Below are 13939 nucleotides of genomic sequence, written 5' to 3' on the forward strand. Positions count from 1 at the left end.
AATCTATTTTTCAGGAGAAGCTTACCATATAATTTATCAGAACACTTGTTACTTTTATAGCATTAGTTTAAAATACAGTCTCTCTTGGTTTTAAGTGTAGCTAAGGTTTTCAGAGCTACTGAGAACACTAGCTTCAGCTTTATATAGGGTTGGCATCTAGAAAATGAACACAATTATTTGCCATTGGTGAAAAATGTGTTGTAAATTACTTACTCAGATTTATATAAGAATTCAGTTATCTGGAATGATATTCAGTTGACTTAATTATGAGTCTTTCTCTATTTTCAAAACTCCATTTGCAAACCTGCTTTTATTATATGCCTTCTCATTCCTTCAACAAATGAGCCAGAAATCCTATAGACATTGCATAAGCTTACACATAAACTGAATTAATTTCCAGGTCCAAGTCCACACAGTTGCTACACAGAGTCAGAACTCCTGCGGGGCTGTGTCTGTGTGTTTAATTGTTTAAATAAATTCTGGATCATAAAGCATTTTCACAAAGGGACTGTACGTCATTTGAATGCGTACCTTCAGTTCTAGCATTTTCTAACTTTCTGTCCATGCTTTTATGAGCTTAATAGTCTTCTTTTTCTTTTATTCCCTCTCTAAAGTATCTTCTTTTCCATTCTGCTTTATTAAAAAATAGTCTTATCTCATACATTCCCCAGAACGCACTCTCTGCTGGTAGTTTCATGGCAGTTTGCTGGACAAAAGAATTGCATTGGAAAGCACACATTTTAGGTTCCATTCCAAGTTCAGATGATTGTGTTTGCATCCTGATCTCTGCAGGCATTTGGTGGCCTCCAGAAACGTACTGTTTTTTTTTCTTCTCTCTTTCCATTCTTTCCCAAGCTGTACCAGTCGCATATACCCGTCAAATTGCTTCCTGTTTTTCCCTATTTAGCCACTGAATTTTCAGTGGCAAATACTAAAACACCCTCCATATATTTTCCACTTAATTTAAAGGTAACTTTAAAGATTGTAAAACACTTTTTCTCCTGAATTGTAGTACTAGGTATAGTAATACCATTTACATCTGAAGTGTACTGCATGATCAGTCTGAATAAGACGTCTGGAAGGCAAAACTTTGTTTCAAACTACCAATTTGACAAACTTGAAATAAACTCCTGTACTACAAAAAGTATTAGACTGTGAGAACCACCGTCAGTCCTGACCGTATTGACAGAAAGAGAACATGCATATGTAAGTTTTTATGAAATAGAATAAAATAACTTTAACTTCATGATTTAAGAAAATTCCCTTCCTTGGCTTTTAGGTTTTCAATTCCTTGAGTTATTTATATTGTCAATTAGCATGACAAAGGAAACTGGATCATTTTATACTTACAAATGCTTTTTACAAATTACTTTTCTTTCTGCTTATAGAAAGATAGGTTTCCATTCCACTCCATTGCATGGTAGAGTTCCTTTTGAAGTTACAGTAACTTGTGGTAAATGAAACTATGGCATGATTTTAATTTTTAGACACTGCACATAACTGCTCAGTACAAGGCAAGATTTTCCTCAAAAATGTGATATTTGAAAAATCTACTCTCCTGGAAATTATTATGTTTCAAAAGTCTGTAGACCAAGTTCTGCATTTAGGAGTCCCAGAATTTCTGTGTAGTGATTAGACAGAGCTGGTGCAGCAGCACCCACTTTAAATTTCTTGGCTTGATGGACCCAGCATAAGCAACAGGCCCTTGAGACAAGAGTTTGTGTTACTGTTTGCAGGGGAAGAGGTGCAGCTCCTAAGCTTGCTACGAAGTCCTTGAGGGTGAGGGTAGGTGAAAGGCTGTGGAAACCTTACTATTAATTAGCTCAGACTAAGTCCAGAGCCAGCTTTGGAGCAGTTTTGCTGTCAGATAAACAAAGGCAGGCTAAGGGAACCAGTGTTTTAAGTGAGATGTGGATATAGAGACCATCCATAAGATAGGAACATGGAGGGGTTTTTGAAGTTTGGGGTTTTTTCCTCCTCCTACTCTTGGATGATTGGAGATTGTCAGTAGTGGAAGATTTTTTTTTATATTAGAGCCAGTATTATTTCAGACTAAACGTTTGGTTTATTTTTTAAATCTTCTGAACTTCATGTGCTGTACATATATTTAAAGATACTTCTGCATAACATGCAACTTTAATCTTCTTTGAGATGAATGATTACTCTTAAGCAGGAGATTCTAAACAGGCAGGCTGTTGGGGTTTTGTTTGGTTTTGTATCTTCTGATGTCTGAGGAATGTTTTGCTTCTGGAATGCAGTATCACTTTTATTCCTCTTCCTTTCACTTTGTTTTTGTTGTTGTTGTTTTCTCTTGTGTCTAAGCTTCCTACTACTCATAGAAACAGTGTAGTCTGTCACACTTTAATTAAGATATACACTGCTTATAACAGCTTTGTTAATTTTTCTGTAGAGGGAATTTTCCCTGTTTCATTTAAGAATTTAAGGGAAGCAAAGATTGTGGGCATAAACATTTTTATAAGACCAGCTGTGTATCATTGGAGAAAAAAAACAAAACAGACAAGCTGTCAGATGCAAAGATCCTTCTTTATTAAGGATTATTAATCTATCTAATGTACAGCTACCCTTTCAAATATATACTTCTCTTTATATGGAATTTGTATCATATACTTCTCTTTATATGGAATTTGTCATTTAAGGTGATGGAAACCAATCTTTTCCATTTTTACAAGAAAGGAATTGCAAGACAATGCAAGAAGAAAAAGTAGAATATGAAGGCAGCTTTTTTGTGGAAATACACATGGCTGTCCTAAAACTGTAGGGTGTTAATCTAATTATTTCAGATTATTTTTAAAGGCTTACAGAAACTTGACAAAGTTCCATCATGCTCAACATATAAAGGTTCTCATAGCCTAACTTTGTTGTTGTCCATGGGTTTCTGTTTAGTTAGGATTTAGTACAAGGATTATAAGACAGAAGAATAAAGTCTCTTTTGAGTAAGATGGTTCAGATAAATACATAGAGCTGTTATTATGCTATGTAGTAGCAAAGAAATTTATATGCCTCTGTCCAAATTTGATAGTTAAAACAAAGTTAAAGAACCATTTTACCTTTGGGGCAAAAGATCAAGGGGTGTAACAGTTCCCTGGTTGTAGCATTACAAACCTGCATCTTCACTATTGATGCTTCATTGTGTTATAAAACTAGAGCCAGCAGTCTTCTCCCTGTAGAAGTGCTGTTGAGACACATAGACCATTTTATTGTAGTTTTAAATACCTGAATTTTCCATGCAGAAGAATTTTGTCATATTCCAGCAAAGAAGTGGTATGAAAACATGAATCATTTGATAAGAGGTCATTGTTATCCAAAAGGGAATAGTGGACTACAGTTGGAAGTGTTGGAAGTATGAGCCAGAAAGGCTCATACTAAGAGAGTTTAGTCTCATTGCGAGATTCAGAGCTCTTCAAATACTAACTGAAATATCCATGGATTAACCTGGGAATAGTTGTTGACACTTAAAAATACACTCTTGTCATTATATCCTGGTTAATTAACGAGATGACCCTGTAGGAAATTTTTCGAGGAAATTCCACTTATAACTGGAAACACCGTTTTCTGGGGAGTAGTCTCTTTAAAATGGGATTTTAAATGGCTGATTCCTTCCCATGTGTTTTCAAAGGTCAGATTTTAATTAAAAACCTCTAAGTCCCTCTCTCATTAGGGGACAGTGACAGAGTTACTCAGGAACAGTCAGGTTCTTGATATAACAGACTGTGAAACATTTCCTTGTTCTGTAGCACCTCTCATATATTAGTATAATTCTTTGGAGTTTCATATCTGACATATCACACATTAAAGAGCAGCTATTTATTTCTAACCCCCTAACTGTTGACTAGTCTGAGCCATCTTCACAGAGTGAATGAGAATACTCAACCCTTGCCCAGAGATAAGGGGTGTAGTTTGACATTCTTCTGTGCTCTGAGATCATTGGTGGGATTAAAGAAGAAACTAGAATCAGAATAAAGACCCATTCTTGAAAAAAATGAGATAAATAATTTTGAAAAAGGAGTCCAGGGAAGTTCTGCTTGGAAGGGCAGAAAACAGACCAATAAGAGGACAGAAGATTGGGAATTGAGGAGGGGATGACTGCATTAGTTGGGTAGGAAGAACAGAATAAGATGTGATAGTGAAGTCTATGGTAGGAAAGCCCTGGAACTGGTTAGACGAGGAGAATGGATCCTCATGAGCCAGAAGAGCAGGAAGAAAGGAAGACAGCCGGGTGGAGAGGGCAACAACTGAAAGTGGAAGGAAAGAGGTAGGAGAAACCTCTTATAGCAGGACTCAGTTGCGTAGATGTAGATGTCTGGTACCATTTTATTTGCCACTCCAGAAGGTTCTCTGTCATATCTGCCAAACCTATGCATATTCTTGGTTACTTTGAAGTGACTAAATATTCTCTGGATATCACGGTTTAAGCAGATGAGTTCCATCCCTTCTGTCTGGATACTAATTCTGGGACTGGATGTGTGGAGGAAAAAGCTTGTGGGAAGATTGGATTTTGGGTGCTGAATGCAAGAGAGACTAGAGCTGATGGGCGGGGGGGGGGGGGGGCAAGAAGCTTGTGCTAAGGTGACTGAATAGGCAAGAAAACTTATTTGAGAGGGATAGCCATTCGTGTTGAAGAGGAAGGACCAGAAGACAGAGGCAGGTGGGAGACAACAGGAAAAAAAGCCACTTCCCACTGAAAGTCTCCCATCCAGAGCCTAGGATGGATTCCAGGATTCAGAAGTTCCCTTGTTTATGTGCTTTTTGTCTGTGAAACCCACTGAAAAAACATTCTTCTTATTTAGTCTTAGCCTGATTTTTTTGCTATTTTACTTTGACAGCTCATATGGCTGAAATCTATGAAATAGTTTGCAAGCAGTTTGTGTAGAGTGTTATATGAGAATAATTAGCTTACAAGAGTCTATCTTCATTTCCATCAGATTTTATAGCAGAAGTTAATAGGATCAAAATAGCAGATATGTGGATCCTCTTTTAATAAATTAGTTACAAGTTAATTAAAGATTATACCTATGTAAAAATGCATTATTACAGAAGAATATGACTCTCTTGAATATGCTGAATCAATATGACTGCTTTATGCCACAGGTAAAATAAAAAATAATTGTAAACAAAATAACTATTTCTAACAGTTCCAGAAGTGTTAGCAGTTGTCACAACAGGATCTACATAGCTAGTCATATCTGGGCTTGGGAAAAAGAGGCTGGCTGCTTCAATTCAACTGCATTATTAAATCAGTATTTGCCTGGAAATTATGTTACCTGACAGAAATTTTTTCAGAATATATTTCTTTTTTTTTTTAAGGCTTATTAACCATAAAAAATGCTTATATTAGTGGAAACGGAATGAAACAATGATGAACAAAAAGATCGCCAGTAGCCCATTAAATTGAAAGCAAGGTCCAGCTCTTTTGCCTAATTCAGACTGTGAATACTTTTGTGCTTTTTCTAGGTTCACAGGATTAACAGCTCTCCAAATGACTAAGTTTTGCAATTTTGGGCATTTCTTATAAGCCAGAGTAGGTGATTTTCATTTTTCACTGGCAGTTTGATGAAAGTGATCCCCTTAAAGCCTTTCGTTTGTATCAATAAATTACTTTGTGTATATATATGAGCAATTTAAACTGTTGAGGGGTTCTGCTAACCTGTGCCAGTATTGCTTAAAATATGCCTGGAGATTCTAGTCTTTCTCTTTACAAATGCTGATTTTAAAAAGGAAAATGAGGATGGGGGTGAGCATGAAGCACACCACTCACTAAAGTAGGGTTGACACAGATTGTCCTTTAGAAACAATATTTTTCTAAGTGTCAGTGTCTTTTCATGTTGAAGGATAAATTGTCCTTTAAAAATCTTCCTACCACAGAAAGCAATTGAGAGCTGGATGGAACTGTACACCCTGGGTTACACCCTGCATTATCTGTTGTGAAAGGATAGGCAAGTGCTGACAGCGTATCAAGGATAGGGGGGTTTTAGGGAAAAATGTTTACAGGTTGGAAAGAGTGATTTGAAGCAGGGAACATTTCTGGCCTCTAGAACAGATGACATAGACTAAATAAAACCGTTTTCAGAATTGGTGTATGTTTTTCAAGGGGTTCTTTTTAAGAATACTTTCAATCTTGTTTTGAGTATTATACTCAAAACATTCTCCCGAGTAGAAAAATATTTTTGGAGCTATTATTTTATATATGATAGACATGTAAAATATATTTGTTTTATATATATATATATATTTATATGAAATACCTTGCATTCTGACCTATATAAACTAAAAAAAAAAAAAAAAAAAATTTTATATTTTTTAGATAGAATGTAATCTTTCAAGGTTTTCAGGTAACACAGGTATGTCAAGGAGATACAGTGCTACAGTAATGGTCAACAAGAAACAAGCTCTTTCATTATTTTTCTTTTGGGAAAACAAGGAAGAAAGCTCTATCTAGGACAGTTTGAAGGCTGTGAGTCATTCACTAAAAATGTTTATTTTTATATATTTTGTTCTTAAAGTTTAATAGCTAAGATGAAAGAGCAGATAGCAAAATGTAGGGTAATTCTTAGTGATTAGTCAGTTTTTATGTCTCTCAGATGGCATATGTTAAGAGATAAAATAGTAATTTGATTTTTTCCAAAAGTACACATAGCTTAACAAGAGGCTAAGAACTTTATGAAGAAATATGTGATAAAATTTAGTGAAAAGTTTAGCACTGTGTTCTGTTTTGGCCTTTGTCTGTTGGTTTGTTAAGTGGGGAATGAATCTTGTCAAAACAAGTAGGGTGTTAGAACTGTGATATTAAATTTGATATTAAAAGTGTGGCTGGAAACGTGTTACTGAAGCCTACTATGTGTTAAAATAACAGACTTCTGTGATGGATGCAGCAAGGTTGTGTAACATTCTGGCTAAAAGTTCACTGTGGAAATCCAGCGTAACACATACTAGATGGATTTAAATATCTAAGACTTTTCATGGAGACTCAGCATCCCATTTCCAATGAGAACCTTCAGGGGTTTTCATGATCTAGTGCTCTTGTTTATGGCTTTCAGTTGGCAAAGAGAAAGAGAATCAGAAGTTTGTCAATAACAGTTGAAGGTACTACAGAGACAATAGAATAGCAAACACTGATTAAATTAAGCCAACTATATAGTAGGAAGTAGTGGAAGACTCCCCAGAAACTTCTTTCTTCCAATTAATCACATTTTCTGAAAGTGATTTCAAGACTTCCAAGATTTACTTTGGACGTCTTTGTTTTTTACAAATGAAATAGCTTATAAAGCAGTCTCATTTAAGACAACAAGTAGTCATGGTGAATAAAATGTAAAATAGAGTTTCCTATGCAGCGGAGTTAAGCAACCTTATCAGTTTTAGCCATTTTTAAGATTTAAATAAAGTTGAAACTTGCTGAAATGGAATTAGTTTACATTAAGGTAGAAGTCACGTTTTCTCATGATGAAAAATCAAAACAGGTCCAGCTAGAGCAGCTTACTCAGGGCCTCGTCCAGTCATTTAGATCATCTCCAAGTCAGAGAGTCCACAGCCTTGCCAACCTGTTCCAGTGTTTTATCATCCTCATGGCAAAATTGGAAAAAAAATTTGTAAAAAAATGATTCTTTTTTAAATGAGTTCCAACTTGTGTCCCTTGCTTCTCATCCTCCCACTGTGCATTTTCAAGAAGAGTTTGGCTCCATCTTCTCTATGCCCTTCCAATTTAGGTAGTTGTAGAGAGCAATATGATCTTACCTGATCCTACCTTGTAGTAATTCTACCTTCCCCCCCCCACCCCCACCCCGGGGGGTGTTTGTGTAAACACCTAGCCTGAAGATCTTCATTAGTGTTCAGGAATCTTGAAATTGGTTTTGGCCCCATCCCTGGAAACATTCAAGGTCAGGCTGGATGGGCTCTGAGCAACCTGATCTAGTTAAAGATGTCCCTGCTCTTGCAGGGGGGTTGGACTAGATGACCTGTAAAGGTCCCTTCCAATCCAAAGCATTCTATGATTCTCTGAACAAAAGGTTCTTACTTATTGCTGGGGGCTCTAAACTTCCATTTTGACAGCACAAGGTGATGCAGAATTATTGAAAGAATGATGAATCAGCAGTACAATGTACCAATTAGATTAATTAGATTTCAAAATTTGATGGATAACCGTACTATATGGAGAGATGTGAAGCTATGACCTTACTCCTGAGAGGCAAGAATACAAGCAATTGAGTCTCACTGACATTTAAGACTCTCTGTGTGTGTGTGTGTGTGTGTGTGTGTGTATAGCTATATAGATACCTACTTAGGTTGTCTCTCTGTATCTTGTCAATGGCTTCCTTGAAGCAGAATTCTTGCTGGACTAATTACAAAGCTCGTGTTAGTTCACCAAGCTCATTTTTCTCCATAAATTGGCAACATGAGCACTGGCTCGTGTCTTTTCTGAGTTAGGCTATGGTTTCATTTTTACTGAATCAGTAACTCTATGAAGATGGGGCATTTAAGTTTAAAGACTGTTCCTGTTTGTGATTTCAGTTTCGATACTTCTTTTATGTCACTAGTAATAAAAAGAGGTCATGTTAAATATTTCAAATACTGAATAGGAATGAGCTTTTATGCTGATGCTCAGTATTGAATTCCGTCCAAAAAACTTTGTTTGGAATTTTAAAAAAGCATTAAGTGAGAAAACTATGCTGTTTATAATGGGTCTTGATACATATTTGTTTAACTTAGATTTGCAAATGTTAATTGGCCATGGTTCCTTCCAATCTGTTCAAATGTTATGGTCCTTAAAATGGAATAAACATACTATTTTAATTATCATGCAAACATCATTTATTTGTTTCCTACAAATGTTAAATACAATTTTTGCTCTTTTTTCAGGGAATGTATATCAAATCAACATATGATGGACTGCATGTAATCACAGGAACAACTGAAAATGTAAGCCTCTTTATTTTAAAAGACTTTAACCATGCATACAAGTATTTTCTGTGTATCTGCAGTGTATTTTGTAATATGAAAACTTGCTTTAAATCAAGCCAATTTTATTAATATTATTTTATTTATCTTTTCTATACATATATCATGCTACCTATGTAAAAACTTGGAACCCTTGACAATAGACAGAGAAAAATATCTATGATGAAGTGACTAATAAATAACAATATAATAAAATGAAAATCTTGAACTTCTGTCCTCAATGGTTCTTCTAATACACCTTTCTAATAGTGTTCATGTATATGTTCTCTCTGGCACACAAGTGTTTTCCTTTATATGAAGTAAATTTTTCTCATGTAAGAACATCATCATTAGTCTAAAATAATATCTGTTGTATTTAATTTTTGTTCTCTACTTTAGATAAATTGCTCAGAACATGGGAGAGTTCAGGTTCATATAAAAAAAGAGGTATTTTTCTGTCAACAGAACAGCAGAAATAATGTAACGGGAAAAAAATCTGCCCCAGGTGTTTATATTGACCAGAGTAGTCACAAAATTTCAGAGTTACTGATAAGCGTAGCTTTCCTCTGAGCAGCCCTTAATATGTACAGTTAGCTCACTTTATGCAGTGAGTAAATATTGTCATACAATAATGAATACTTTTTTGCTAAGAGTTCTTTGTTTTCTTCTTAGAATGGACAGTAATTTTTCATTATTTATTTTTAATTACCAAATTAATTTAAAAAGAACATTAGAAAAATTAGACTTTTGGAGATGATGCCTGTCCTAGGATTGACTCATAGGAAATAAGTAGTTTCTGTATGTATAAGCAATTTGGTAAAATAGATTGTAAAATAATTAATTTTAAAATAGTTACAATACCAGTAGTATGGGTGGATGTAAAAAATATGGTTAGTGGAGAAAGATAACTTAAGATATTATACTCGATATCAGACAGGTTATAGAATAATCTTTGACAAACCAGAAAGTTTTCAAAGCTAGCAGTAATTGCCGACAGGATTATCACTAAGAAGGGAGAAATAGTGGAAAGGAGCAAACATTTTGGTAAATGAACGGAAGGGGACAGGTGATTTGACAACGTTAAAAAAACCCAAATTAGTTAACAATCCAGATGACTATTGTGTGAGGTTGTATAAAAAGTTCTTCTATGAAAATAACCATTCCTGAAATAATTGTATTAGGACAAGTTAAGCACCATTGTATTTTCATATTTTCCATCATCTGTAGTAAAAATACAGAAGAGACAAGAAAAATGTATTAATTATCATTTTCATTGTAGTCCCAGAAGTGTTAGGCAAATCTGAACCAAAGGCGCACAGGAATGCTGCAGCACATAAATCAGTATGACTGATCATAGGAAAACTAAAGTGTGACAAGAATAACGAAGTAGCTTCTAAATATCCTTCTCATTACTTAACTTGCAATTCATAATTATAAATTTGAAAAAAATAAATTGACTTCAACTGCTGCAATCTAATTACTATGACAGACTTCATAATAGGACCCATCCCTTCTGTTTTTCATATAGTGTTTTAGTCACACTGTTTTCATTCAGTCTTGGATCTGTTTAACAGCGTATAGCTGGATAAATTACAAGTTTCGATTTTATAAAGCTAATATTGAAATTATGTAATGCTAACACCCAAGGAACATAAAATTAGCACTGTGCAGCTAGCCAAAGATGTAAATACTTGCTGGCATATATCAGTGGTATGCTGGCCCATATGGGTAGGCTTCATATGTGATATTTTGTTCTACTTGCTTTATATATATTGAGTAGTATTGCATCATACAGTTTTTGTCACTCAGTTTTTAGACAGTGCAAACCCATGGAAAGCCTGATGATTTGTATGTCACAATTTGTGAAGACAAGTCTAATGCAAATTAAACTTAAAATTTGTTTGCTTATTTATATTAACACCATTGGCAGCATTTAGAAGTCTTAAAACAACTATATGTGTATCTTGGGTCCTGAAACTTATGAATGATCCATCTTGATTATACTGCAGCAGATTTTGTTCAGAGATTAAATTACTCATGCTATAATTAATCTACTTTTTTACTGTAATTCTAATTCACTTCAGAAATATAATGCCATTTGTAGGGAAAATATTTATATATTTATAATTGAAATTCACAGGAGGAGTTACTAAGTTGCCAGCCACTAAAATTTTTATTTTCATTTTGACTGAACTTTAGCTGTCAAAACTTTTTGATAAGACACCACCATAAGAAGTTGCTTTTTTCTTTTTGCTAAAAGTGTAATCACATGTGCAGATAAACCAGCTTCAAAGACCTTTAATTTCTGGCATTTCAGCAAATTGATTTTTCATTCATTTTGAAGGGATAATTGACCTCAGAGGCAGTGTTTAGTTTTAAAAGATAATAATTAAGTCAGCCTTATCGAAGTCAGGAAAGGAGCTAAAAAGAGAAAGGACCCGGCTGTTGCTTTTCCAACTAATGTCAACTGAAGTTAAACATGAATGGTGGTGTTTACTTCAGTTTCCTGCTTACCTTTCATTCACTGTTTAAAGCAATCAAGTTTGTATTCATGCTGAATTCTAGAAATATCTTTGTGTTACATGTTTAGTCCTGTGCAAAAGAGCAGTCTGCCAAAATCCTGCAAGTTTCCACTAAAAGGAGGAAGTGACACTGGAGCAGGTAGTTCTTCACACCATCCTATAAAGTATGTAGGTGAAATCCTGTTTATTTTAGTGCAGAAGGACTCAGATGGCAGGAGTTGATATCTGGCTGTAATGACCAGGTAGTTTAGCTCAAGGGCTGGATTCCCCACTACAGGAAACACAGAAGCCCTTATGAAAGAACAAGCAGAGATCAAGCAGGTGAGGAGCTGGAACATAGATTGTGTTGGGAAGGTTGGGCAGAGCAAGGTTAGGAACGAGCAGTAGGCTGCAGGTGAAAACTATGCTTGGAATAGCACCTATAATACACTTGGAATCATCGTGTCAAATATTGGTTATTCCCCCTATCAGCTTGTTTTTCCTTACTGACTGAATAATTAATAATGTCTCCTACTACTCTCCAGCAGCCTCTATTGATTAGTCAGCAGGTGCTGACTATTGGAGGGTGATTTGATCTCCTCATAGATGAGTCTCTTTGGCATTTTATTCAGAAGTAATTGCAGTCATTTTCTTCCTAGTGGCAGTTTGGGGTTTTGTTGCATTTTTTTCTCTTGTCCTTGTTCCTTTTATTTGTTTATCTTATGTTTTTAATCTCTATCCACAAAAGGGATGGAAATGATGGGTGGGATTTGTGATTGGTGGACACTGTACAGCTGAAGAGCTCTTGCCTGTTTTCTGGAAATCTTGATTGGTACGCAGTGAGGTCATGAATATAAGCTTCTACCAGTCACCTTTAGTTCAGATAAATCTTTTCTTCCTTTGCATTTGCACCTAGCTCTTGTGCTATGGGCAATTTATGTTATAGGCTGGCTCCAGAAGACATCCAGGAGCTGGACTAAGCTTTGATAATGTAACTCCTTTTCTGTGAGGAACTTCTTCAACAGTGTTAGAGCTAGACCACTCTCTGTACCTGCAAGTGGCTCTTTTTCTGCCTTTCTTAGCAGTCTGCTTACGTGGACAGGGAACTTGAACTGTTACTCAAAGAGTATTTTGCTTTAAATGTTTCTGCATTGTTTGAGATGGGACAATCTGTCCTCTCCTCTCTCTGACTCTATATCTAACAAGTAGAGTAAACATTCAACTTTGTCCAAGTCTCCTGGCTGGCCTACTTCCTTAATAGCTAACTTCCACTGCGATTTTTCAAGGTGATGTCTCAGCTCTTTAATTCTGTTCTGGTTATTTTCTCTTGAATTTCAAGTTGGTGTGCTCTGTGTCAGTAGAACACTCTTGTAAGCTAGTGCACAATGCAAGTAAGTTGCCATGAATTCTCATGTATTCTCATCAGTATGACTGCTGATCTCCTGCATGCCTTACTGATTTGTCTTACAGATTTAAGACCTGGTTTCACTGAAGCATTTAAAAATGGTTTGCTAAATAGCAATAGCAGCTGACCATGTTCAAGTGGCTTTTCAATGGGTTTTAATACATTTTAATGTGATCAGAAGAAGCTATATTTAGCATAAGGGAGTTTTTCAGCTCAGCAATCCCAAAAATGTGGGAACGGTGGTATATATGGAATGGGGGGGGGGAGTGTATCTATATATATGTATAAAAGTCTCCTGAAGAGCTAGTCTTGTCACTGATTACAATTACCCATTTGTAAATTGCCACTTCCTGTGTTCAAATGGTTAATCTAGGACTGTCTTGGAAGTGCTGGAGCTGTAGTGTGTTTGCAGAGTATCTTCAGTGCACTTCAGCACTAAAACTGCTACATAAAGGACTATGAGACCTGCTTTTCTGTTACACGCATGGTTGGTTCAGCCCTGTCCCTGACCATGCAGTAAGCTTGGTATTTGTTGACTGAATAGATTTACTTCTATGTGAAGTAAATTCACTCAATGTATTCCCAGCAAGATTGTGACTGCTCATACTCCCCACAGAGAGGTAAAGAAGCTGGAATAGTTCAACCAGTAAAAAAGGCTGTTCATCCCCAATGGAAGTGGGATTCTAGGTTACTTCATTGAATTGCCATCTGTAATCAGAAAAAACATAGTTCCTTATAAATACAGTTTTTCTAAATATGACCATTTATTGATATTTGATAACTAATTCTTCTTTGGGCACAGTTTTCTTGTCTCCTTCAACATTCATTGTTTTAATTCCTGCTCTTCCCTTCCCCTTCCACCCCCCTCATGTAAAGTTAATTACTATCTCTCGTCCTTAGTCTCCTGCTGACCAGTGTAAGAAAATCCATGCTGGTGATGAGGTGATCCAGGTCAACCATCAAACTGTGGTAAGTATTTTGGAAATTCTGCTCTGCAGGCTTTGCCTATTCCCACTGCTAAAAAGGTAATAATTCTTCTTAGAAGGTAACTTTGACAAACTAGATTAGTATTTATGTCTTTTAA

The 13939-nt window shown here is 35.7% G+C and overlaps 1 protein-coding gene across 1 annotated transcript in view; it reads left to right on the forward strand.

Moving 5' to 3' along the window:
- Nucleotides 1–13939, forward strand: part of LOC140658467 (connector enhancer of kinase suppressor of ras 2-like) — a 215153-nt gene that overhangs the window by 117067 nt on the left and 84147 nt on the right. The window contains exons 8-9 of the mRNA XM_072876931.1: nucleotides 8872–8931; nucleotides 13756–13824. Coding sequence (XP_072733032.1) covers nucleotides 8872–8931; nucleotides 13756–13824 — 129 coding nt within the window. The remainder of the gene's footprint in view (nucleotides 1–8871; nucleotides 8932–13755; nucleotides 13825–13939) is intronic.

Source organism: Ciconia boyciana, chromosome 12 (genome assembly GCF_034638445.1).
Source record: "Ciconia boyciana chromosome 12, ASM3463844v1, whole genome shotgun sequence".
NCBI classification, from domain to species: Eukaryota; Metazoa; Chordata; class Aves; order Ciconiiformes; family Ciconiidae; genus Ciconia; species Ciconia boyciana.